General features: G+C 48.8%; 2 protein-coding genes and 1 non-coding gene across 14 annotated transcripts in view; 1 reads left to right on the top strand and 2 right to left on the bottom strand.

Moving 5' to 3' along the window:
- ntng1a (netrin g1a) overlaps positions 1 to 13740 on the bottom strand; it is a 64458-nt gene extending 50718 nt beyond the window's left edge. For 2 of the 12 annotated variants that reach the window (XM_057012200.1, XM_057012201.1), the window contains exons 1-2: positions 13101 to 13731; positions 5327 to 5903 (exon numbers count right to left, since the gene is read on the bottom strand). In XM_057012200.1, the coding sequence (XP_056868180.1) occupies positions 5327 to 5575 (249 nt within the window). In that variant the 5' untranslated portion in view covers positions 5576 to 5903; positions 13101 to 13731. Of the gene's footprint in view, positions 1 to 5326; positions 5904 to 11138; positions 11976 to 13100 lie in introns of those variants that run through there. The other 10 variants (XM_057012199.1, XM_057012198.1, XM_057012197.1 and 7 more) reach the window with 10 other exon arrangements.
- Positions 13741 to 17446: 3706 nt separating this feature from the next.
- Positions 17447 to 18782, bottom strand: prmt6 (protein arginine methyltransferase 6). Its single transcript, XM_057012256.1, has one exon. It carries the CDS (start codon positions 18727 to 18729, stop codon positions 17698 to 17700), a length of 1032 nt encoding a protein of 343 aa, XP_056868236.1. The 5' UTR covers positions 18730 to 18782; the 3' UTR covers positions 17447 to 17697.
- Positions 18783 to 25299: 6517 nt separating this feature from the next.
- On the top strand, positions 25300 to 25372 carry trnav-uac (transfer RNA valine (anticodon UAC)). The gene has a single exon. It is a non-coding gene; the product is annotated as a tRNA-Val (tRNA).
- Positions 25373 to 27216: the final 1844 nt, after the last annotated feature.

The following is a 27216-nucleotide window of genomic DNA, read 5'->3' as shown; positions in this document are numbered from 1 at the left end:
AAAACAAAGAAAGAAAACTTGGTGGGAAGCTGGAGTCAAGGCAGCCGCTGCTATTGTGTGGTGGCAGAGTAAACGGCGAGACAACAGTGAACGCCTTGATGGAGCCCGGGTAGACGAGTCGTGCCGCCGCACGGAGCAGCATCACAGAGCGACGCCGGCTGTTGCACCAACTTTCCCCAACTTCTTCCTGTAAACACAACCTTCTCTCTGCACAACAACAGCCAACTTTCTCAATTCCGACTTCACCTAATCCAAGGAAATAAAAGCGGCTAAAGTTCCCCGGTACTGAACCCATCAGTGAAGGGAGCTGCTGATGAATCAAGACCAGCCTCGGGGGTGGCGATGTCTGATGAAAGAATCTGTAAATGTGGCGGTTTCTTCCCCAACTCAGATGGTGGAACATGAAAGGTTAGGAAAGAGGACATGTTGGACAATCTGCCAACACTTGTTTAATGGACGTTTCGCCTGGACTACAGTCTGACGCTTGAAGCGGAAGGCAAAAAATAAACCATAAGAATTCAGGGAGTGTCCCACACTCATACAAACTTGATGGTCCGGGACGGGTCAGAGAGAATACCACGAGATCCTCGGCCGGCCGCGGAGGGCATGACCTTCACGTTTACTGGAAAGAATTGGCCAGATGGTTTTCTGCTGTGTTAGACACTATTCAGCCTCCCTCCCAGCGCTGGTCTGGGCTCAGCAGAAGCTTGTTCAGTGAGATTAGGCTGGATTAGCTGCAGGGATGATCATCGTCGCTGCATCAAGGGTGGCGAGTTGCACGTTCCCTGACCTTGTGGGTGCACCTGAGTCTGACTGGACTGGTCCAGGAAAACGGCTAAAATTTGTCAATTGAGAGGCCAGTGGTTCACAACTCATTTGGATTCACCTAAGAACCCCTCGTTCGATTTCAGTTTCTTTAGATTAGATTCATCAGATCCAAAGTCATCCTATTAAATAACAGACTCGGTTTTATAGCTGTGTGATGTCACTATTTCCTGGGGGTTGTTTGGCCTAATTAACACATACAGATTTGCCCAGAGCTGCCCCAAAGGCTGATAAAAAGAGAAGTGAAAAAATACAGTGAAAGCAATGATTCGGTCTGTCTCCATTTTAATTTGGTCTGGACAAATATGCAGAACATCGATGGGCAGCGGGGGGCCGTGGGGGCCAGCAAGGCCTTCCCTGCTGGCCTCAGCGTAAGCAGAAGCAGAATCACAACTACAACAGAAAATCCAATCCTGCCTTCCAGGAAACTGCCTTAATTTTCCCCAATAGTCCAAGCTTCATTTATTTCTGTTCTCTTGGCCGCTGTGCTTCTGGTATGTTTGTATGAAAATGCAGGATTTTTTTATCCAATCTGAGTTTAGCATTGCTCCCCGATGCACCTTAAACTAAATATTAAGGGTGGGACTGTTTCTTTAACCAATCACATTTGGTCTTTTTGGAAGATTCCTGAAGAAATCACCGTTTGTCCAAGTCTGTGGGGTGAGTGTGTAACGTTCCGTGACCCAACTGGGCGAGCGAGGGGCCGATTTGCTCTTTTTGGTGTGATGGTTAGGAACGTTGGGATGTTTGAAGGATCCTAATTCACCGTTTAGATTGGCTGGTCTGGACTGGCTGCTTTGGTCGGCTGGGTGGAAAAGTTGAACTGTAGATGAGGATTAGTTTATTTTGGAGGACGTATCGCTGTGTTTGAGGTCATTTTCCGTGCTAATAACGTCCCTGTCAGTTCATGTGTGTATCCATATGATGATATGACATTAATGAGGGAGTCAGAAATTATTAAATGTTTGGCCAAATTCTCTGTGACACCTTCACCTGTTAAAGGTGCAGCTATACTGGGACGTTTCTGAACGTGAAGGAATCAGTTTTTTAATTTGATTATCATTATTATTATTATAATTTTAATCTGATCACTTTAAAGCAAACACAGGATGTAGACGTGTATGAGGGGGCTTTAAAAGCTCGACACGGAGGCCAAAATAATGAAGAAATGATTGTGAGACACCTCCTCTCATCCTGGAGCAACTATAACAACCCTTTATTGGGACTTGAATGTGAAAAAGCCACATGCCGCACAGCCTTTTTAATAATCCCCCTTTGTTTCCTCATTTAGATTTGATTGGCTGTGAAATGCACCAGCCAGCCGGGACTCAGATTTCAGTGCTCATCAGCATTTCCTGGTTGTTAACTGATGGCACAAATTGAGTACGTGGGGATGCATGAGGACACAAAGGCGAGCGCACGCACACACACACACACACAGACACACGCTTCGGATATACGGTCTAAATTATGGAGCTTAAAAGGGGGTTCTTCCATGTTTAATGTGCAGCAAAGGAGAGCCAACACATGCACGGTTATGCCGGTTGGTAGGTTTTGTGATGGAGGAACTGAGGGGATAGAAGTCTAATCTATTTTAGAATAGGTTGTGTTTTCTGGTGTAGACTTCTACCGCATATTTCCTTCCTTAACTTCTCCCTCTGCGTTGCGCTCCTGCCAGGCCGCCAGCCGTCCGCGGGGCTGCGACCCGGCCGAGGCGCTGAAAGAGAATTCTCAATCTCGCTGAAAGAGACGGCGCTTTTTCATACGACGCAGGTTTCTGGGCCCGAGCTTAGTGAATGCCAGCTTATTGCCGTGGAAAAGGTCACCGGGCTGCAGGGAGAATAAAGAGCCGCTGCCGAGGACAGTGCTGTGCGAATGTGTAGCCGCTCGTGTGTGTATCTGTGTATGATGCCGGGGCGCAACCCGAGATAACCACGCTCATATAGGCGCTGCGCCCTGGAGCTGCTGCGTCTGACCGTCTCCCTCCTCCCTTTGTGGTATCTGTTACCTTTAGCACTCAGAAACAGAGACACGGCTTTAAAACGCACCCGCCTCTGCCGGGGCAAAATCAATTACCGGAGAGATGAAATTCTCTGATAAAGTGACCTAATGATAATTGCTGTGAAGCTGCAATGATCCGAGCGGCCCCACAAACCGCTGTCGGCGCGGCGAGGAGAGTATTGACAAGCAAAAGAGCCCGGCTATCAATGATAATTGTCGGGGTGATTATATGCAGCTACGCACCGCCCGAGGTAAACATAAACCACTTGGTGAGCAGCGGGGGGTCAGATTTCGCTGGGCTTGGTGTGAGCTGTGATGAGCAGAGTGCAGCAGAGCAGGAAATGTGGGCGCTCGCCATCGCCTGTTTAAGCGAAGCGCTTCTATCGTGCTAGCAGCTGGAGACACAAGAGCGACAGCTCGCGCTAATGCAATGAGCGATCCGTCCCGACGTTGGCAGCGACGGCGATGGGAATAAATTTGAAAAAAACTGTCTACAAATGGAGCCTTGGACACGGCGAGCGAGGCATCAACAGCCGCTGCGCAGCTAATGCACGCGTCTGGTTCAAATGTGGATCGATACGAGGTCGCGGGGGGGCAGCGGCGAGGAAACCAGACCGAGATGCCATTTTGACAGCGCTCCCAGACGTGCCATCCCACCCCATCAGCCCTCACCCCTCCGTCTGACTCCCCTTTGCCTTCAACCAACCTTGGCCGATCGCACGAGTCAGCATTTCTGAGAAGCGCCTGAGAGATGTCGGGCTGAATAATGTGTCCTATGAATAAAACACATTAGCTACAAAACATGTTGAATTATTCACATTTCGGAGCCTCTATCCTACCCCACACAGGAGATATTAGTTCCTCTGTCCTCTGTATGCTTTGCACACGGTCCTCAGAGTTTCCGTCTCCCCCGCGTTGGCTCCGTCTCGCTCCCCTCTTGATCACTCGCTCGCTGTCTTTGTCATCTGTATTTTGTTAATCCCTCTCTGTTCCTCTGTGTCGTCTCTCAGCTGACTTAGCGCTGATGGCACTCTGTCTATTTATACTCGTCAACTTACAACTTTTCCTGGAAGATCTCGCTATTTATCAAAAGAGCTCTCGGAGCTGCGGTTGTTCAGAGAGAATCTTTGATGACTGGGAAATGCGCAACGGCCCAAAATGGATTCATCATTTAGCGTTAATCTGAGGCAACCAGCTGCGACTTTCAAAGTGAAAAGGACACGGAATAAGTACTTGGGCGGGTTGCTAATTAAATACTTGACCTCATACGCGTGTGATTTTATTTGCAGCCACCCCAGGAATTAATGATTGTCATGATTACGGCGGGATGTGGAGAAAGTGCAGCGCTTGAACTTTACAAACGCCACTTCAACCGAGCCGTCTGCTTAGCTCACAACAGACACACACGCGATGCGTAGCGATGCTTACGCTAACTTTAAAGTTCCCAAGCTACAGTATTAAGTGATGGAGATGATGTACACGTGTAACAGCAGACGACCTCATGGACCAAAGGTTCTGTGTGTTTTAAGTCTGAATCGTATATAATAATGTATTTAGATTTGGAAAAGAAACTAGCCTAGAACTAACGCACAGCGACATCGTAACTGACTTTTCAATATACTCTCAAGAAGAAGCTTCAAACCTTTGATAAATGCAGAGCAACAGCAGTTTTCTAAGAGTCCAAAAGAGTCCAAAGTAGCCAAAGGTTGAAGGTCATTTAGGTAAACAACACTGCTGCATAAATCGCATGATTGAGTGTAAAAGGTGGCCCTGGATGGAATCTGTGCTCTAATAATGAGCCACTTTTCCACAGATACTGAGCTCAGGACCTAATTGGACTGAAGCCACCACGGTTTGGCCGCGCAAAGCCAAAAATCTTCTTGGAATGAGTTCCCACACTTAATAATTAGATAGTTTTAGCTTAATAATAGTTTTCAATGGATTTGACTTGCAGCCAAAGCTCCCCCCCCCACCCCGACCTCCCCCTTTGGTGGACCAGGACCAGTAACATGAGAATAACTGAAACGGAGCTTTAAATGCGGCGCTCCAAACACGTTCACTCCTCCGGAGAACATGACTAATCCACATTGATCCGACTGGAAACGTAAACCTCGGGTCACAGGCGTTTTCCTCCAGTTTGACTCACAATTCGCCGCCTCCTGTGCGATAAGTGAGGTCACATGACCCCGAAGGCTGAAGGCAAATTTAAAAAGCTGGATGATTTGAAAGAGGAAAGCAGGATCTTGCTCATGAAACCGGACTGAAGTGGAAAGCTTCGCACTGTGAATAACAATGGCGGGATTACTTTTCACCTGACTTTTATTTTTCAAAGAGTTTGAGTCTCTTTTTTCCACAACAGGAGCTCTGACCCAAATGGACTCCGAGCTTTTCAGGGGCCCGGCTGTGGAAAAAACCTTCCAGAGAAATGAGGATGTCTGAGTTCTGCAGGTGGAACCGACGTGTGTGGAAATGTGTGTGTTTTCATCACTCTGGAACTCACCAGGGCGCAGTACGTCTCCGGAGGGTCTCCGCAGGTGATGTTTGGGGGATCCAGGGTGACCTTCAGGTACTGGGTCATGTCTGCTGCCTCTGGCTGGCAGGCCATGTAGTCCCAAGTGAGGCCTTCGTCAGAGTAAACCTGGGACTTGCAGACGTCGTAGTGGCCCCACGCCGCTGGATAGTGCTGCATGGCTGCCTGGCACAGACCGGCCCACAGCGCCTGCAGCATCAGCACCAGATGGAGACGCATGACTGCTCCTCTCTGCTCCTTCTCCAGGAGACGCGGGGTAAAAGATCTCTCTTGTCCTTCCACCTGATGCAACTCAGCTGGAGGGAGGAAACATGCCAGACGAGAAGGCTCCTGGGTTTATTGTCTCTGCGTAGCAGGTGAGCGGCGCTGAGGGCGACTCTGGACCATCCACAAGACCACCAGAGAGGAGCGAGGGAGGGAGGAGGTGGAGGAGGAGGGGGGAGGCAATGAGAAGACGGCCCTCTGACACGCTGATAGCACGAAGACTGACGGGTCTCAGCTTGCCTGACTGTCAATCATGGCGAGCTTCATGGGTGGCGTTCTGGCACTGCGAATAATAGAGAGAGGGGAGAGAGGGGGAGAGAGGGGGAGAGAGGGGGGAGAGAGAGGGCAGAGAGGAGGGAGAGGGGGGGAGAGAGGGGGAGAGAGGGGGAGAGAGGGGAGAGGGGGGGAGAGGGTGTGAATATACAGCAGCTCCAGCACATGAGGATCTGACACATGAGAACTTTGGCTGAGGATGCGGCACGACGGCTGCTCGATGCCTGCGGCCACCTGTCTGTCTGTCCGTCCACCCATCCATCCATCCATCCATCCATCCATCCATCCACCCATCCATCCACCCGTCCATCCATCCATCCACTCATCCATCCATCCATCCATCCATCCATCCACCCACCCTTCCATCCATCCATCCATCCACCCACCGATCCACCCATCCACCCATCCATCCATCCACCCATCCATCCATCCCCCACCCACCCACCCATCCATCCACCCATCCATCCACCCACCCTCCATCCATCCATCCATCCATCCATCCATCCATCCATCCATCCATCCATCCATCCATCCATCCACCCACCCACCCTTCTATCATCCATCCATCCATCCATCCACCCACCCTCCATCCATCCATCCATCCATCCATCCATCCATCCATCCATCCACTCATCCATCCATCCACCCACCCATCCATCATCCATCCATCCATCCATCCATCCACCCACCCTCCATCCATCCACCCATCCATCCATCCTCCATCCACCCACCCACCCTTCCATCCATCCATCCATCCATCCATCCATCCATCCATCCATCCATCCATCCATCCACCCACCCACCCACCCATCCATCCATCCATCCACCACCCATCCATCCATCCATCCATCCACCCACCCACCCACCCATCCATCCATCCATCCATCCATCCATCCATCCATCCATACCTTCACCCCTGTTTGTGCCTATTATTTGTTCTGCTTCTTGAGAAAGAAAAGTCTGATTTTTCCATCTGTTTTACCAGGTTCTTCGATTTTTCCTATCTTTTATTGTCAAATTGACCTTTAGTGGTCTTTTAAATTCAGCTGTTGAAAGCCAGCGTGCACCTTGATGTGTGTGCAGCCAGAAACGCAGCAGGAACCTGGTTACCCGCACCAGAGAGCTGAAGCCTGTGAAGGCTTCCAGACGCAGCCGGGCTGCGGCTTAAGCCCACCAGGGTCGGATGAAAGCAGCGACGGAGCAGCGCTGTGCGTCAGAGCTATAAAATCTGAGTTCTGACAAGAAACCAGCACAAATGAGGTGACTGTGAATGTTTGACCTGCATGTAAACCACGACAATCTGCAGGAAGCCTGGAAACAAACAGTGGGGTCAGAAGCAGAGACTCGGCAGCGTCCTATACAGAGAAGTAAAACGCACATGAAGGGAAAACAAGGTCCTTTGATGCTGCGGTAAACAGAACCATAAACAGAAAGTGTTGAAAAACACGACATCCTGAGATGAAAAATATCCCTGATTATTGGTCGCAGCGTTTAAGAAGCTGCCCTTAAGGCAAATGCAGAAAAACACAGAGTTCAAATATAAATATCCATCCTTTCAGAAGGAATACGCCCAACCTTCCGATGCACATGATAGATCGCGAGGAGGGGGTGTCGGGATAGGCGAGGGCGGGGGAGGGAGGTTGGAGTGAGAAGGAAATGAAACACCTTAAATGTAAAATGGAAGAATGTCAGTGGGGGTGATGTCAGCAGGTGAGGGAGCAGCTAATTATCCAGAGAAACTCTTGGCACCGAGCTCCCTGTTCTCATTAAGAGACATAATATTAGCACGTTAAGGAGGAGACTAAAGAGGTGGCCAAAATGTCTCCCCATGTGTGCCCGTTTGTGTGGAAGCTCCGGATGAAGAAGGTTCAACTCCTGGCTAATGAGACAACAAGCGATGCTGCGGCTCTGCTAACAAGCTATCGAGATCACAAAAGCGGGGTCGTTATAAGCCCGCCGTCCTGGACTCAGCGGTCCCTTCCGCTCATTACTCCTCCCTGCTCCATCACCCCGAGGAGACGGGCTGAGGGCGAGGAAGAGGGGAGCGGCGGGAGGGAGCGCGCATGTGCATTTTAACTAAGGGAAGCTTTATGGCAGCGCGAGTGCCGTCCTCCCACCATCGATCAGGGTCCGAGGACGGCGGACGAGGCGCCCGCAGGAAGTCGGAAATTCTTCAGGATTTAGTGCAGCGCCAGCACCGCCTTACAGGAAGAGTGCTGGGAGGGGGGGCTGCTGGGAAAAGGTGATATTTTTAAGGTGCAACCAGAATAAAAGTCCAACTAGAGTGCAGGAAACCTTACAAACGCTTTATTAATTAGCCTTGAAAAAAGGGATGACTCAAGATTCACCCATTAAATTAGCAAAAAGCGAGACTTCTTGCTTCTAACAGCACGTCCAGAGGTGAAAATAAACATGTTCTCAGAAGGTTTGGCCAGCACGCGCTTGCGGAAGCCTCGGGTTCGATTCTATCGCCTGGCAACCACAGATTGGTCCGTGCGGATCTCGAAAATGACTCACACTGAAAAGGTTTTAAATGAAAAAAAAAATCTGTTTTCAGCTTGAAATTGTCCGATTTAAAAGCAGCGAAGAATCCAGGTCAAACCGGTTTCGCCGGGAGCGAACTGCGACCTGACCGCGGCGACCGGCGGGGCTGCGAGGCCGATTTTATTTCCTTACAGCCAGACGCATGAATTTTTCACGTCGCCCAGTCAATCCAGCGGAGACTCCTGTTGGCTGGCGAGTTCATCACACCCGCCCAAACACACCACCCTTGCACCTGAGCGCTCGCCTCGTCCACGGAGACCACGGTGTCTCCTTCCATTTCATCCCCGGGGCCACTCGAGCGTCACTGAGTGTTCCTCCAAACCGCCGGGGAAATATTACCGCAGCCACTTTCCCTCCCGCAGTCCTGCAGGGAAGCACTTTAAATCATGCATGACATCAAACCAACAAACCGAGTCGCTTCCAATCTGCACTTTTTGTCGCACCACTATTGTCCCGAAATCTCAAATTACGCCAATTATTTCCCCACCTTGAGTACCATCTGAGAGCTGAGCAGCATTGTGGCCCACAGGGGGCAGCACTCAAACGTCGTCGTATCGTTAAACAACTTTGCTAACATTAAAAACAAATATTTCCATTTCAGGTCTACATACGATGTCCTCTGCCTGCAGAAAGGTGGAATAATTATGAGCACGCCGCTGAGCTAGATCCTCCCTTTTCATTTTTAATTTCACGCATTTGATGCACTTTCAAGGGCGATTTCTGACCCAGCTTATGTCCTGTCTCTACCTACTTTCATCTTCTCCGATGCTGCCTGCTTCTTATTCCCCACCAGTGTCTCGGTGAGAGGGAAGCGAGGCTGCGGGAGAAAGAAGGGCGGAAAGACAGGCGGAAACCGATGAAAGACGGATAAAGATAGAAGCTGGATCGGTTTCAGAAAGAAAAAAAAACACGACCAGATTTGTCTGCCTGCTTTTCCACTAACCGCTAATCTTTCCTGCTAACAACCTGCCAATAAGGCCTCTGTCCTCAGGAATAAAGGCAAATATGACAGCCGGCTTTAGAGCACAGCAGCGTTGAGGCCCGCGAAGCTTCCCTGGGGTTCTCCTCAGTCGCTCCATCACGTCGCTATTCCACACTTCTTAAAATGTCACCTCCTTCAATCAGCAGGCTCATATGATCTCTTAATAAGGACCGCAGGAAGCTAACGGGCGGAGCGCAGCCTGCTGCTAGCGCTGGGCGCGCTCAGATGGCGCGGAGCCGCGGCTCTGCTCCCTCACAAACAGCGTTTCAGCTAACACAACCTCAGCTTGTTTGGGGGCTTGTTTTTCCACCGCAGATGTGATAAATTATTACCAATATGTGAAACTTTAGCACCGCTCCGCTACGAAAACAGCAGATTTTCACCCAACCCCACTGGTTAAAATTCTTCCACGGTTTAAAAAGACTGAAATGAAAAATCTGCATTCGGAAATGAAACACAGCCTATCTAACGTTTACAGTTACGGTCGTTGCCTTTTTGCTCGTGTTTCGTTACCAAATATTCTCTGTCTGACTGTTGCATTTAGTGACTTTGTTGCTATATTTACCTCAGTGCTGACAGGAATATCTTTTTAAAGAAGCCTTTGATTATTTTTTTTTAAGTGGGTTTCCTTTTCGAATGCAAAATATGTTCAGTGTTACTTATTTAGCATTTACTGTGGCACCTTCTTACATTAAAGTGTTGGTGCTTTAGTATTTGATCCAGTTTTTGTGGTGATAATAAGAAAAAGACAAAAGGCTGAATCTTTGGCTGAATACCACTGCAGCCTCTTTTCAAAGCGTGCACGGAGCAGCCGGGGTCAGGCCTCCGAAGGCCCCTCCGTTCCCATCCACCCTACATCTTCTCTGATGCTCCCCGACTCCCCCCTCGCCTCCTCCTGCAGCACCCCGAGCTGCCGAAGCTGCCACGCGCTCTCCGCCTATGTGTGTGTGCGCGCGCGTGCGTGTGTGAGCAGCACTTTTGACAGGGTGGCTGTGGTGCTGCTGCCCCGAGACGCGCTGAAACCCCTCAGGCGTCAGCCCTTCCAGAGCCACACGCACAGCGGTGCGCAGGAGAGCCCAGCGAGACAGTGAGTTCCGGCGGCCCTGCCTCTCTGCCTGACTCACCGTGCGGCACCTTATGCATTATTGAAGACACTTTTCCTAAAAGGCTGCTGGCACATTATTCTCAAACCACAGCGATGTGCCTCCATACTCAAAATGTCCACTTTGCCTCTGAAGAATGTGCTCAGGTAGCTCACAGCGCGCGGCGTGACCGCGGAATTCTTATTTGGAGTGAAGAAAACAACTTTTACGCAGAGCAAACCCAGAAATGGGCGGATTTGGCGCGTTTGGCTCGATTATAATCTCCCTAAATGAACGAGCTACATGATGATATCACACCCTATTAAGACTCAAAAGCCCTCAAATAAGTTGGAATGAAAAACAAGCCAATCTAACACGAGTGACGTCTCAAGACGGTCGGCCGTGGCGGGAGGACGCGAGTCCATTTTGGTGTGACCAGAGGGCGCCGTTTTAAAAAAAACTGTAAATTTTGGTCATTAGATATGTGGAAACGGAGGTTTTATCTCTACGCAGGAGGAGGAAAACAATGTCTGTTCAGATGTGGAGATTCTTGGAACTCAAGAGAACTTGAGAGTAGATTTGAAGGCAGCAAAGTTTAACACGCAGGTGAATTTTCCAGGCAAAAGGAAGGACTTACGTCTCTGGGTTGCCCCCCCAGGGTGAAGCCAGGTCCCCGCTTCTCTTTGTGCCGTTCAACAAGTTCAGAGGAGCGGAGTGAGGACGGAGGGTCTTTCAGGTGTGCTCTTTAACGGCAATGTGATGAGTACGCACGTCAGTCTCCGAGGAATCGCGGCGCGCACCATCTCCCACTTGTCTTTTTTGGTGGGGAGAGGAGGGAAACACTCGAGGAGGATTTTCCTGTCACTTCAGAACAAATGAGTGATCGTCGTCCCGGGGACTCGATCAGCGCCGCGTCTGGTGCAAACGGGAGGTTTTCTGACCAGCAACTCCGGCGCCACAGTGTCCATCATGTTACCTGGTGTCAATCTGTCACGGCGTCCGCGTGCGCAACGGTGGCCCCAGAGAAGGGAGCAAAGAGAGTCGTGCGACAGGAACTTTGAACCGCTGACGCGCGTCCTCGCCGCTTCCAGCCCCCTCGTTTGCCCACACTTCTTCCAAGTCTCGTCGACGCTCCGAGGCTTATCCGACCGTTCAGGTTCCCGGCTCTCACGCGCACACGTACACAATTAGACTCTTGATATCCGCCCGTATCAACCCGATCTTCTCCGGAACGTTTTGCTCCGGCACCGACCGCTCAGGCGGAGATAACCGGGAGGATAACGCAGCCTCCATCCGACGAGACGCACGCGGGGCTGGCTACACCCCAATTGTTTCTGTGCACGACGCCTGCACGCATCTCGCCTCCAAACACCCCCACCCCTACACATGAACACACGCGCGCCTCGTCCGCTTTCGGGGCCCCGTTGAAACTCACACGGGAGGAGGATCAACTGGAGTTGAGCCCGATCCCACTGCGCGCATTTGTAGTTTCACTGGCTAAACTGGAGACCACACCTGTAATCCACTGGTTAATTATTTGTAGACTCTCAGGCATGTTGTAAAATATTGAAAGGGGGGGAAGAATGATCGTGGATTTTATTTATTCCTACTCCAACAGTCCCCACCTAGCACACCGGAATAATGCGTAATTGTTCCAGAAAGGCGGCGATCTCTTGGGATCTGATGCGGGCCAGGGCACTTTCGCTCCTCACTCAGAATATAATATTCACCCCAGAAGAGGAGTGGCAGAGGCATTAGAAGAAGACCAATTATCCTCCGACCATGGATAATCGCCCGAGAAATTAGAGGAGAAAACAGAACAAATCGGTCTTGCATTGATTAGAAATCCACATCAGCCTTTTTATACTATGGAACGAAACTGTGATGTGGGCAGAGCGCGCCGCGCATCCTCCTAATTGATTATGGTGAGGTGAGATAGAAGGAGTCGGGTCATGGGACTCAGCGCGCACGTTTACCTCGCAGCGCGCTTTAACAAGCCTCCATGCGGCTCCCTGGAACCTCCAGAGCCCACGCGGGCCTTTCTCACCCCCCAGGAGAAGAGTTTAAAATGCTTTTCTCACATTTGAGAGCCAAACATTTGATAAAAGTGACTTTCAAATATGAGGAAAATTCCAAGAAGCAATGAAATAAACAATTCCACGGCGCGGCAGACAGCGTTAAAACGATTCATTCATTCCTGATACGATCTACTGATGATCTGATGGATCCCAGCATTCACCGTCGCGTCCTGCTCTGTGCGCCCAGCGCGCGTCCATGTGTCCTTTACACCGTAGAAGCAGTTTACAGTCAAACTCAAGAGTTATTTCTCGTTTGATTGCATCTTTTAGTCGGACTGAATCATTCTCCGCTTCGGTTTCATTTATTTATCTGATCCAAACAGTCCCCGTGGATCAGCTCCACTAAACAAGATCAATTAAAAGAAATCCTATGCTCCATATAATCATGCCTTCTCTAATCACGACCCGCGTCTGGCCACCCGCTCCGTGCGCGTAGCGCCGCATCTTCAAAAGTTTACGCGCTCCGGAGCGCCGCCGCGGATTGAGGCAGTTTAACCAAATCACCGCGGTGGGCTTCTCACCTGGGTCCTCAGCGCTTCATACCGTCGATGACAGCCGTTCATGCCTTCAGCCAAATAAATCCCCCTTTGACACAGGACACCTCAGCGCGGTGCAGGAACGGCGCAGCCGCCATCGAGACGCGAGCAGCTCGTCTCCCACCACTCGTGGGGAATGTGGAAGAGCTCTGGCGACCAGCCGACGTCAGCAGCCGCACAAGTGGACGCGGAAGCTCCGCGAAGTCGAAATAAAATGAAGAAGAGAGGGGAAAAGTTGAAAAGAAATTAGGTTCCAGGTGAATCCTTCTGAGGAGCCGCGGTGACGGCGGAGTGAGGCTCGCAGAGCGCAGACACAATGAGGCGGCGAGCGGTTGACAACTGACTTTCACCTCAAGTTTAATTCACTGCTGCTCAAGCATGGGAGTCAACCGTGAAGAGAAACGCCTCTCAGCTGCTGCGACCCTCACATTTCATCACGCAGAGCTTCAGGAAGCGATAAAGCTCCACAAAGCCGACGCGATTCTGTTGAGAGGAAGGCGAACTGGATCAGGAGCAGCAGGAATTGATCCAATTTATTCATTCATACTCAGTGGGAAAGGTGAAGATTTCACTGGAGACATACAAATAAGAGGTGACGTAGTTTAAAATCATCCCTCTTGCAGCCGTAGCTGGGGATCTGCTGCAGCCTCACACCTCCACGAGGTGAGAGATGGTGAGCAACGTTTAAAGCTGCTCCATAACGCTGCTGTTAAAAGTTAAATAAAGAAACAAAAGTAGGATTGTAGATTTCTGGCTTCTTCTTTTATTTTTTTTGCAGGTTTTAGGCCAGAGAAGAAAAAGCATGCAGTGAGGAGGAGGTAGCTAATGTTTGCATTTTTCTTTTTTAAGATGGAAAATATGCCAGTTCTTCACTTGTCCCCATTTTCAGCATTTACAGCTAACATGTTGGCAGCGGACGAGCCTGTAAGAGCATTTCCAAAGCCAGAAATCTCAACAACAAGTCCAAAACAAAGTGAGTCACTGGTATTGATGAACAGCAACAGCAGACAGAGAGGACAGGGAGGTATATATGAGGCCACTCTTTAACAATATCACAGTGGAAAGGTTTGAGGAGGACTAGCTGAGCAGGGGAGACAGCTCTTCACACAGCTACTCTCTCTCCTCTGCTAGCCCAAGGGCAACTTGCCTGACATGACTCCCCCTTTTCCTATTTTAACTCAGTGACAAGGAAGAGGAGCGCGTGGAGGAAAGCTCCAAAAGTGCAGGCATAATTCCCACTTATTGACTCAATACAATGAGACTGTATAATGTCTTCCCGCACAATACGCGCCTCTCTTCTGCCGCAGACAGCTAAGCTCTTTACGCCGTCTTTCCTTCAAGGCCTTAAAACAGACGGCGCTTGTGCTTGAGACCAAGGAAGCCGCTGAAAATGGCCTTAAACACAAAGCGGCTTATTGTTTTAGCCTGTTTTCCTCCGGCCTCGGATGGAACGACGGTGGGTTTGCGTGGAAGATCGGTGAATAGATGGCTCTGAATCCGAGACACCCCTCCTCGCTTCCGATATCCCACCTCCGCCCCGGCGCGTCGTCGTGTTTCCTGCTTTTCCTTTCTTGTCATATTGCATGACGGTTATTAGAAAATTGATGGGAGAGGCTGGCCAGGCGTGTCCGTGCACGGCAGACGCCAGGCGCACCACTATTGGATTTTTACGCCTGTTCCACGGAGGCTAATGTTGCCTTGATCCGAGCTCAGAGGAAAACCTTCGCATAGGGAAGCAAACTGATGATATCGGAGGAGGTGAATGTGTAAAGCTAGCAAGAATCTGCTTCTGCTGATCATTTCCCTCCCGCGTGTCCCTCGGTTTTGACTTTTTGTGCGTTTTCGCTCCGTCTTCTCCCCCTTCGGACTTCAGAGGCCATCTTATCTGACAGCATCTCCCCTCGTGGAGTTCATCCCACCGTGTGTGATACGGTAGACCCGTCCGCGTTTGGACTTTGTGTCAGAGGTTTATCGGCCTTCTTTCAGCCTGGCGTGAACCTCCTGCTCCAATCTGCGCCCGCAGAGCTCTGCTGCTTATCTGATCCAGCACGGTGTCCTAAGCCCATAACCTAAGCCACCCGCACGGGAATATGATATAAGAAGTTTTAAAACAATCGCCAAGAAGAATTACACGGAGGCATAATATGAAAAGTGCATGATTGAAAAAGGATTAGGGGGGTGGGGGTGGGGTGACCACACAGTTTGGTGGATTTGTACCTGACAGCCTGCTGCCTTGGGCTGATTGGGAATCGGGGCCATCCTGCTCAGATTTGCGTGCCGCTGTTGGCGATTTGGGATTTACTTCCTTAAGAGACACCGTCCGACCGTCTGTCCTCATTGCCGCGCGCGTGCGGCGACCACGAAGTCGCGCCTGGGTCGTGGCTCCTGGCTAGAATAAACACTGGTCCTCATTTAAATATGTGTAGTGTTGTATTAGACCGAGGGGAAAATCCCAGGAGCAGACAGAGGGGCAGGGTCATTCTAGTCTGAGCAGGAACCGCGGGGGGCAGTTCCTGCTCTTCCTGAGCATCATGACAAAGGTTCTGGCTCGGAGGACCCCAGAGAAATGAAGCCCACCTCTCGGAGGCTCGGTCCGCCAAATTAGCTCTGGTCAATACGAGCATCCCAAACTGTCCTCACAGGATGTGCTGACAGACATATTGGTTACTGGAAGTGACTGGAGGAACTGGACCCTATTGGCTTACCGAGTGTCATTAGCGCCTGAGGATTAATGAGGAGCCACGATTAGACACTGAGAACAGTCAGGTTTCAGCCGCGCCAGGAAGACCTCCAAGGAATTAGCACAACTCTCCTGCCAGGTCTCAATGTCACGAGGGGAGCGTTCGCAATATATCCAGGTCGAAAGCTTTGATATTGGTGTTTATAGCACTCCTGATCACCATCGCAAGCGTTCCTGATTGTTTTAATCAAAAGAAATTCCATTTTCCCCTCATTATCCTGCCTGTAATTCCCACTTACAAGACAGGGAGGGAAGAGATGAAGTTTCTGCAGATGAGCTTTGCTTTGTGAAGGTGAGGTGTGATGCGCGTTACAGTTGGAGGCGTTATAACAATCTAAATATACGGGGATCGTGCAGTCAATTATGATATTTGTGACGGAATCCAACGGAACATATCCCACCCACAGATTCTGGAATTCTTGTCTTTTCTGTCACTCAAAAAAGAAAATGCACGTGCAGAAGGGAGTTTCTCTGAAACAGCCGTAAAATGGTAACATAACCGAATCGAGCGGGCTGTTGCTGTCCTCACACACTGATTGATTTTAAATACTTTAACATTGATACATTGGAACGAAAGCCATCAGTTGGGTTTCCAGGCCCGGGTGGAACGCGGTCCCTTTGGTTCCTCGGCCTGTGCGGCCGCTCGGCCTCACTTAGCGGTTCCACACAGAAACGGTTTGATTAAGCACATCGCCTATTGATCGGCCAACAAATTGCCGCGCAATACAGGCCAAATAATCCCATTTCAAGTTTCAACGCTCGTTTCTAATGGCTTCCGAATCATTTCAGGCAGGAACGGATCACAATTAATTTAGCTTTTCTGAGGAAAGAGTGGCCGTGCATGCGTCAATGGAATTCTAAATGCTGCATGTGCGGCATGTGGAACCTCTCTGGATTCCTTTATTCCAGCGTCAACAGCACCTGTGGACGCTGCAAACTCACTCAGCTCAAGTATTGGCTTTGAAATTCAATTTATGGGACTGGTAACAAGGGTTTTACACCACAAAAGCATAACTCAGACGAGGGCCACAAAAAGGTACCAAAAGCTGAGAAGGCACTTGTGATTTATACGGATCAATAATCACCTTTTTACACAGGGTACCTTGAATATATTGATGCTGTTTTTTTTATGGTGAGACGAGCTGAATGACAGGTGGACAAAGGTTGAAGGCTGTTTCAAGTAATTGATCAGTGCCCAATTATTAATAGATGTACTTTAATAAATCATGAATACAGGGAACTTTCCATTGTAGCCAGTGTTTATTTGATGTTTTTTTCTTAAATTATAAAGATTCATCACAGTTTAAAAGCCAATTAGTTTTTTTATCCTTTGGAAGTCGTCCAACATGTTATAAAACCTTTATTACAGATCAGCCAGCTTGTTTTAGTCACCCACCAGGGGCAGTTTCTCCCTCAAACGGGTGGTTGTTTAACATCTGTCTTGTTTTAATTCCCGATCAAAGCAAATGTGTGGGATAATTTGGTGTGGGGGATTTCTAAAAGTAAAAACGGGTGTCGCGTACACACACGCATATTCTAATGCGCAACGTTTGCACATAAATTGAGCTTTTTAAAAAATGACACATGCAAATGTAAAAAAAACACTCTTTAATATTCCAGCATTCTTGCATCAGTTGAGGTATTAGCACACAGAACCAGATGTGACAGATGTTTAGCGCGCGTGATGGACGCCAAACGCACACTGTCGGTCCCCGTTAGGTTTGGCAAAGCCACTTAAATAGGTTTAGGTTTAATGTGGATCACGGACCGAGCTGCTGCTTCTGTTCTGGGGGTAAAAAGGAGCTGTTCCCAGTGGTTGGACTCTTCCAGCCGAGGTTCGCTCTAGTCAATGGTGGAAAAGGTTTTGGACTGTCTTTTGTGCTCCCCGATCGTGTAGTCCACATGGATGCAGATGTTCCTGGCGCTGTCCGCGGAGGGATACAGCATGACCTCCCCGGCCACCGCGGTGTCCTGCTCCACGTCCACCGGGGCATCCAGGTACAGCAACGCCTGCTTCCAGTGCGTCTCGTCTTTGAAGGGGGACGTGGAGAGCACCAGCGGGCCCTCAGGGCACGGGAAAGTCACCGTGAAGTAAACGCAGAAGGCGTTCACGGCCGCCGAGCCGAACGACTCGCACCGGAACTTGCCCTTCACCTCCCGCAGCTCCTCCGCGGTGACGCGCTGCAGGTCGAGCTCGGCGAAGCGAGCCGGGTGGGACAGCACGTCTTCCACGTCCACCGTGTCCACCGTGATTTCAGAGTTTATGATGCACCTGCGGGCGAAGTCGGTCATACAGGACATGTCGACGCCGTACTGGTCTTTGATGGTTTTCCAGAAATGGACGCGGATAACGGGCACCCGGTCGCAGACCGGTGTGATGTAGAGCTCGGCGGTGCTCGGTAACATGACCCCGCCCGGCCTCAGCCACTTGTCCCGGGCGTAGAGCACCGAGTTGAGCATGGACTCCTGCAGGAGGGCATAGCCCATCCACTCGCTCACTATGACGTCCACTTTGTCGGGTAGCTGCACCGTCTCCACCATGCCCCGTATCACTTCAATCCTGTCCTCCATGCGGTTTTGCTTCACAATTCGAACAGCTTGTTCGGCGATGGAACAAGCTTCGACCGCGTAAACTTTCTTAGCGCCGGCTTGTACACAGAAAACACTTAAAATCCCGGTGCCAGCCCCAACATCCAGGACAACTTTACCCCGTATGGACTCACTGTTCTTCAGTATCGCCATTCTGTACGTGTTCGTGCGGACTCGGTCACCTATCATTTCCTCATGGACGCTGACGTCGGTGTAGCTGTCAAAATACAGACTTTCCTGCTGGGTTTCATGATCCAATTTTAGCCTCTTTTCAGCGTGAGACATCTTTTCGCATCGACTCCGAAGCCTCCAAGTGTGTCCTGATGCTACTTCCGCATCTCGACATATGGAACTTGTAGTTTTTTACCCCGCAAACAACATGTAATTTACCTGCCGGAAGACTACATTTCCCAGACCAGAGCTGAATTCCTGTCCCAAACACGGTACATATGGGTCTTTCCTTGGTTTATCCAATTATGGCAACCAGAGCGTCATTATTGATTTAATTTTCTAAAATAAAATTTCCTTTGAGAACAAACACAGATCATTTGAGAGCAAAAATACTGGTTTGTGCACGTGATTCGTATTCATTTAATTTGAACTTTATGCTTATGTTAGCCCCATGACTGAGCCTGTCTGGTGTGGCCTTAAAGCTGCCAACACCTTTATATGAAGGGCTCCTGCTGCTTCTTACCAAAAACAAACAACAGTGATAAAACCTTTGACTCCAATAGAATGCCAACACCTGCTAAAAGATAATGCAATGAAACACCAAGAAAAACAAAGCGACTGGAGAAAAGATAAAGAAAATAGCATTGGGAAACAATGTCCCTGCCCCTGTTTAACAGTGTAAAAAAAGATGTACTGCCAGTGAAAGGGTGGTTGTTCTGCAGAACTGCTGCGCTTATTTTTGACTTTGTGCATCCTCTGACTCTTTCACTGTAAAGTCGTCCCCCCCCCCCCCCACACACACACACGATCTATCATGGGGAGCATGCCCTGATCATCCGTTTCAAAGGAAGGCAGACTGCTGAGCAACAAATGCAAAGGTGTAATGGCTTCATATTGATTGCTCCCTGAGATCAATACTGGGCTGCTTTTGTGTCTTACTCTCACAGAAAAGAGTCCACATCTGCGAATCCTTGCGTGTCATAACCCGCTTTCCCCTCTCTTATCCTCCAATTTCTCACAGCAAACCTAATTCTTCTCACCCCTTTTTTCCACGCCTGGATTCTTCAGAATGCATTTTCCAAGTGTTATCAGCTTTAAAAAGCTTTGAGATCTCCCTGCTCGGACAGCGTTTGCATACTTATTAGTAGAAAAGTTATAACTTTTCTTACTGGAAATGGTTTGCACTGTTTATATCTTGTCTCTCAGGGAGACTCAGGCCAACATCATTCTAATGCAGACGGGAATCACAATGACGGGGGCTGGACATCCTAAAATCCACTTGACATCTGCAGAACTTGGGACCTGGAGCAGCATCCACACACACTTCTGCTCAGAAAGGTCCCGTCCAACCAATTTCCAGGATCTTGGTCCATCAGTGCAGAGCCCCAGTAATCAATTCATTAATTACATTCATTTCCCTACAGACTCACTTCCCTCACATCACCCCAGTATCATTTACGTTGCACTGCAATTAGATTAGATTACTAAGTACGACCTGCACGTGACAGCCATTTATGGCCCCACCAGGGAGGTGAGCATGATGCTGACTTCAGAGCTGCGTCAGAAGTATCGTCTGTTTGTTAATGGAGGTTATTTGAGAATTAAATGGGGGAGAGATTCTGTCACCTTCTAATTAGGACTGTACAAATAAAAGTTCTTAAGGCAAACAAGTCATTAATTTGACTGAAAAACTTTAAAAGGAAACCTTTTTGCACTGTAATGCATAAAAAAACTGTAGGAGTTTGTTCTCCTAAAGCTTTCATATATAAAAGGTTGTTGTTTTTTTTTTAAAGTAGTAATTAAACTTATGACCTCAACAGAATGTAAGTTAAGATGTGGGATGCTGACAGATGAGACAAAACATTTAAACATCATTAGGAATATAATACCTGTGGCAAAGAGGACATAATGAAAGACCGATGAACGCAGCAAATGGAGAACACAGAGAACGTGATGGGGTGGAGCCGTGCAACCACGAGCAAATCGCAGGTTAGAGTTCCACACTGGACTGCAGAACGTTAATAAAAACTATATTTCCTGCAACGATCCTCATGGGCAAAGGCTGGCAGGTGGAGCCAGCAAGAGGGTGAATGGCCAGGGAAGGAGGAAAAACAAGGATTAACCCAGCAAAGAAATGAAGAAAAGAACCACTTCTCACACAGAGGAACACACAGCTCTACCATACTGACTGAGACAATGGGGCCTCTGACATGTTCTCAGCCTGCTGGAGGAAGAAGAAAAGAAAAGCCAACCACAGAAACAACCACGGCCTGTTTTACAGTACAAAAGATGAGTTGTCGGCTCAAAACTCGACGCTAAGCTAAAAACCTGCTAGCGAGAGTCGTATTGGTCATTGTGAATGCCAATAGAGTCAACGGTCATTTTATTTTTGTATAAATATATCTGATTCTGCAATCAACAAAAGCCCAAACGCTTCGAAGAAACTGAAACGTCGACGTTCAGAGCAACGTCAGAGTGGCTGGATGTGGATTCTGCACGTGCTGTGCAGGGTTCCTCCAGTATTTTTGCCGCAGTTTTAATTCTGCGAATGTTTTTGAGCCCAGTTTAAGTCACTCAGTGGGAAAGAATCCATTTGGCAGCACTATCACCTGCCATGATTGGGTCTGCGACTTGCTTTCTGCCTCAGAGGCAACTCTTTTTTAAAAAAAATACTTTTTATAGAGTGAGATAAAAAGAAAACAGCCAAGAAAATATCAAGTCTGAGCTTATGAGCTAAATTTAAATGGAGAAAACGGAGATAACCCGGCAACTTGAATACACCGACAAACGCAGCATTGAGAAGAAACCATAAAAAAGATACAGAGTGTCAGAACGTATTGCACCGTTTCCCCTTCGATCTTATTTTTAATTGAAACGTTTTGTTACATGTTTGCCGGCCAATAAACCTACTTGCCGCTGTGCTTATTTTTCTGCCAACAGACAGGGAAAAGGGCCGCACGGTATTTCTGAGGTGATAAGATGCTGCAGAATTGGTCTTTGCTCTGACCTTGGTCGCTGCAAAATCCAGGATCGATGCTCTGTCAGGAGGACAGAATGCAATATTCACAGAAGAAAAGCAGAAAAGCTGCAGCTTTTATGTCTATCAGTTATCTAAAAAAGACACAGTCTAGGGGAAGACTAAGCTGCCAGAGAGATGAGAGTTTTCTTTAGTCGGTCGCGTCCGCTTTCCTTTATGATGCATCAACAATGTTATTGAAGATCTCCTCATCATGTCAGATAGTCGCCCACCGTGGTCTCAGTGCCTCTGAATGAAGCTCTGATTCTACTGGAAAACAGGAACAAGGCTCCAATTCAAGCCACAACTGGCCCCAAAAATAAATCTGATTAAGCTGTAAAATTAACGATGCTCAAAAATCCACCTTGAAATAAATCAAACGACACCAAGCATGAACAAAGGCCGAGCAGGATAGTGATAGTGACTAAGCAATAAACCCCATGGGTTCATCAATGATGACATAAGCATAGAAAAAGTGGGGGAAACCTCCAGGTTTAGATGTACAGTCTTGTTTTTCTCCAACAAAATGAGAAAATCCATCGGAGTGCATTAGGGCAGAAGCTAACTGCGGCTCCGCGTGTCTCTACTCACACACATTGATCCGTCCTTAACCTCATTCTGCTGAGCTGTAGCCGTCCGGTGGCAGGTAGTGGACAGACAGATGAGGGGTTTTGCAGCATGTTGTCACGCAACTTTGGCTCCAATTGACAAGTTCTCTCGAACGTAGACATGAGTAGTACAAATGTAGTGAAAAGTTCACACTGAAATAAAGGTTTAAGATCCTTTTATTAATATTGCATCCTTGAAAAGAGTGAAATTCACACATCACCCATCTGCAGGGTTATTTATCTCTTTTTTTAAGGATTTGTAGACTCATTAAAAGAAGATTATGGGGATTTTTCTTTGTCAATCCTGAGCTTTGATGGGTGTCAATGGGGCATTTCTGCGTAATGGTTATGATATGAACACAAAGCCGATTTTAAATGATGTTAAAAGTGCATTCGTGATTTTAATGGGCTGTGGGCGGACAAGGCGAGAAGGCATTTTAATTTAACCTCTCAGTTTCTGCTGCGTGTGGAACACCTGAGCTTCATTTCCGGGCCCGTCCCACTGAAACATCGTCTTCAGCCGAACCATCAGCGCCGCCAATTAAAACACACTTTCTGCATCATGTGTTTCTCAAGTTAACGGCACATAAAGGCAGCTGGGGAACATCTAGACGGTCGGAATCCTGCTGAACTTTGGCTGCACGGTAACACCTCCCTGTGTGGGGAGCTGCTGCTGCTCCCTCCGTGACATCACTCACTTTTAAGTGTCGTTGCACTTTTAGTTCCTCCTCAAACAATGGCCTCATCCATCTACAGCAGCCTCTCCGTTCCACACGTGCACCTCCATCTTGACCTCTAATTAGGGAGGCTCTGTGCTCAGAGCTACCGTTACACCTCCTTCCTTAATGGCTCCTCTGGTCTGCTGCACAGAATATTTAGTTAAAGTTGGCCATTTTCTGTCCCCAGAGAGCCCGTAAGGAGGTTTGCATAGAGCCTGGACGTACGTGCGCTGACATCCGACGCAGCAGAGATGACAAGATTCCGCTGGAGGATCCCAGGATGCGGTTCAAAGTGGCAGCCTGAACAGCACGGCGCTACGCAACGTCCCGCTGCATCTGGCTAATAAGCTGTAAATAATCCTAATGGTTCTCTGCTGCTTTCCCTCGTGTTCATTTGGAAGTAACAAGAACACATTGGATTGGATCAAAGCGTTCCAAACAGAGAGCGCCCCCCCCTTTTGTTACTCAGCTAAGCCCAGCAGGAGACTCAACATCTGACAAATCGCTTCTTTAAGGTCTGATGGAAGTAATTTAAGCACAAGCTGCTGCTCAGTCTGAGCATCTCCAGGAACGTTCCTCGTGCTCTCCACTCAAAGGGAACGCTGCAGGTCACTGTTGTGTGCTTGTAAAGACCAGAAATCAGAGTTGTTTATCTATTTCGTTAGCTAAAGCCTCTCCAATGGCGTGGTTGAGAGGAGGGAGTCATCGAATTAATAGTCAAGGAGACACACACACACAACAGACCCTTATCATTACGCAGGAGGCTTCCTGCCTCCTGTTGATGGGCTCTGCTTTTCCTCAGACTTCATTTCATTTCATTTCCTTCCTTCCTTCCTTCCTTCCTTCCTTCCTTCCTTCCTTCCTTCCTTCCTTCCTTCCTTCCTTCCTTCCTTCAACAACCTCAGCACCTGCGTGTTGGAAGGACATGGTGGTCGTGGTTCGGTCTAGAACTAGAAAGACTTTAGGTCACCTCCTGGTGGAGGAGGTCCTGTTGGGGGGGGTTACGAAACGTCTGAACGGGAAAATATTTCCTCTTGTTACGAAAGAAATTTCAGGATACGAAAGGCAAAAATACGCTACCGCTGCTACTCGCAGCTCGGGAGTTTAGCAAACGTAAACATGCTTGTAGCTGCTCTGCCATTGGCTATCGCCTAGCATCTTCCTGTCATCCCATTGGCTAGGAGGGACGTCAATATGTACAGGTATGTGTGTATCCCAGCGTTGCCTTCATTTAACTTTTACTCGCTAAGGACCCCAGGAAAGTGATGGAGAAAAGTGAAAAAGAAGAAAAGAAGAAGAAGAGTGCTATTTTGAAGCAAGAAATAATAGAAAAGCATGAAAAAGGGATCTCATCCATGTTGGTAATGTGGCTGGGCGCGGTTATCTTGTCGCGGCAGTAGGTGGGGAAGATGGCCACCCTCTCCTGGTTAGGGTTAGGGTTAGGGAAGATGGCCGCCCTCTCTGGTTAGGGTTAGGGTTAGGGAAGATGGCCGCCCTCTCCTGGTTAGGGTTAGGGTTAGGGTTAGGGTTAGGGTTAGGGTTAGGGTTAGGGTTAGGGAAGATGGCCACCCTCTCATGGTTAGGGTTAGGGAAGATGGCCGCCCTCTACTGGTTAGGGTTAGGGTTAGGGAAGATGGCCGCCCTCTCCTGGTTAGGGTTAGGGTTAGGGTTAGGGTTAGGGTTAGGGAAGATAGCCGTCCTCTCCTGGTTAGGGTTAGGGTTAGGGAAGATGGCCGCCATCTCCTGGTTAGGGTTAGGGTTAGGGAAGATGGCCGCCATCTCCTGGTTAGGTTAGGGTTAGGGAAGATGGCCGCCCTCTCCTGGTTAGGGTTAGGGTTAGGGAAGATGGCCGCCCTCTCCTGGTAATCCGCAGGCAGCCGCTGCGCAACAGTTGTCCTCGCGCGTATGGAGAGATGCCGCCTCCTCATAAAGTGAAAACACTAAGATTGCTCGATTGCCATTTTCAGCCGCATATTCGATGGCCTGTAGTTTAAAGTAAGCCTCATTCATACGCGTCTCGCTTGACTGGCACCATTTTAGAGGATCCTTACGCGTAGGTGTGCCGCTAATCGATTGGCGGAGCGTTTACCGTAGTGCACCTACCAAAGGCACAGCAGATTTTGGAACTCAGTCCACACACAAGGCGCTCCATATTATAAGGCGCATCGTCGATTTTTGAGAAAATCTCAGTGTTTTAGGTGCGCCTTATAGTCGTGAAAATACGGTACTTAAAAAAGGTAGAAACTGCTTTGATTTAACCAGAATTGCGTGACTGAACAGCCCCCCCCCCCACACACACACACACACTTCAACAGCCATATTTCATTACACTCAGCAGCATGGTTCCATGGTGTAGAGGTCATCATGTCTGCTTTACACGCAGAAGGTCCTGGGTTCAATTCCCAGTGGAACCAGAGTTCCTCCAGTTGTGTCACATTCAGGGAAACTTATTTTTTCACATCGAGTCTCTGCATTTCTTTTTCCTGACTGCAGAATGAAGGAGGCCGTTCTGCCGGGTTGGTAACACAGAGCCTTTGCTTCAGAACCGACACCAGAACCTCAGAGTCCGGCTCTCCCTCGTGGCATGGGCACCTTCCTGCTGCTACATCCGTGTGTGTTGACCAGTTCGCAGTTTCAGTTAATATCACAACTTCAAAGAACCGGATTTCATGGATGCTGTAATATGAGCCTGCGAACTCATTATAGCAGGATAATTCTGCCGCGCATGTGATGATTTACACACGCCGTCGTGGCCTGTGGTCCATTCAGCTGCTATTAATACTGCAAACATCACTCCAGCAGGGGACGGGTGCGCTACTGTATGTCCCTGAAGAGGGCACACCAGCAATCATACAGCCTCCTTATCGCTCAGCCTTTCAACCGCCGGGTCCACATTCTCTTGGCGGGATATGAAGCTGTGAGTGACAGCAGGTATATTTCATTTTATTACTCTACAACGGGAACCGGCCGCGATAGGACTGCAATCGGGACAGGGTGTGCACGGCTGGATGATGCTGTAAGGACAGTGACGATATTCTTCAAATGGGGCGTTTTGACAGGGATAAAGACAACGACCGCGGGAAGCCGGGCAGGTTTTTAAATACAGGTGAGGAAATGAAAACTAGGAAATAAAGGTCTGTGCTCAAATGCCAGGCTCAGATTTCTATCTAATCAATTAAAAACGCATTTAAACCCCTGCATTTTAATCTTTTTGACCCCACTGTTAGCCATAGGTAGTTCCAGACCCTAAACACTGTCTGTGAGTCCAAACCGGGTCTGAAAGCAAACATAGCGTCCTGCACTGGGCTTCACAACAGTCACAATAACAACTAATTATTTTCATCATCAGGCCTAATGAATCCCAGTAGAACTCACCGGCTCACAGATGTCAGATTAGCTTTAACAGATTAGTCACTCTAGTGCTGATTGGATGATAATTCTGCATTTATGTCATGGGCACACCTGTTCTGCAGCTGATGGGAGGCATCTTCGGCTCTGACGTTGCATGTTTTTATCGCCGAATCGGCCGCTCTTCAAGTTTTAAATTAACCTCAGTGGTTCCAGCTTAAACCACACAGTAACGCTAAATGCTGATAAAGTATTGATCAAGTCCTCCAAACAGTGAAAACTCCTCCTAAATAAAGGTGATGAATCGACAAACGCTGCTCATTTCATGCTGAATGGCCCACGCCTTTGTTGTCGTGCTGCATTCTCATCACTCTGACTGGAGTAATAAGCGTCTGTCTGACGCCACGGCTGAGGTGAATTTAGATTTGCCCTGTTTTTCCACAGCACCAGAGGCTGGTTGCGGGTTACGTCTGCGGCTTCGTGCAGACGGAATTCTGAGGGAAATTAGCGCAGAAGTGACCTAATAGCTTTCTGAGCCTCACGCATGAATCCGCCATTGTGTTCTGCTCTTAGCGTGACCTTGATGGCTCCAAGTTCTCATGACCATAAATGTTTCTCATGTCTCTGGACTCACGTGGCATTCAGAGGTTGTTTGAATAAAATTCACAACAACAACTTCAACTTTGACCCGGAACATATTTATTTGGTAGAAAATCGCCGCCACACTAAATAACACAAATGTAGCAATTCTACACCTTCACCCACTCGGCTGGAGCGTGTGAATCTTCACATCCCTGACGGAGACCAGCCTTGTTCACACGTTTCCCTCATCGCGCCCTGCCTAAAGACAGCGTCTGCCTTCCTCAGAGGGTTCAGCCAGAGAGCTCATACCGTTGCGATTTGCCCGCTG

The sequence above is a fragment of the Takifugu flavidus genome, chromosome 17 (genome assembly GCF_003711565.1).
Source record: "Takifugu flavidus isolate HTHZ2018 chromosome 17, ASM371156v2, whole genome shotgun sequence".
Classification (NCBI taxonomy): Eukaryota; Metazoa; Chordata; class Actinopteri; order Tetraodontiformes; family Tetraodontidae; genus Takifugu; species Takifugu flavidus.
Note: the sequence above shows the minus strand (reverse complement) of the source record. Positions and strands in the feature narration are given on the sequence as shown.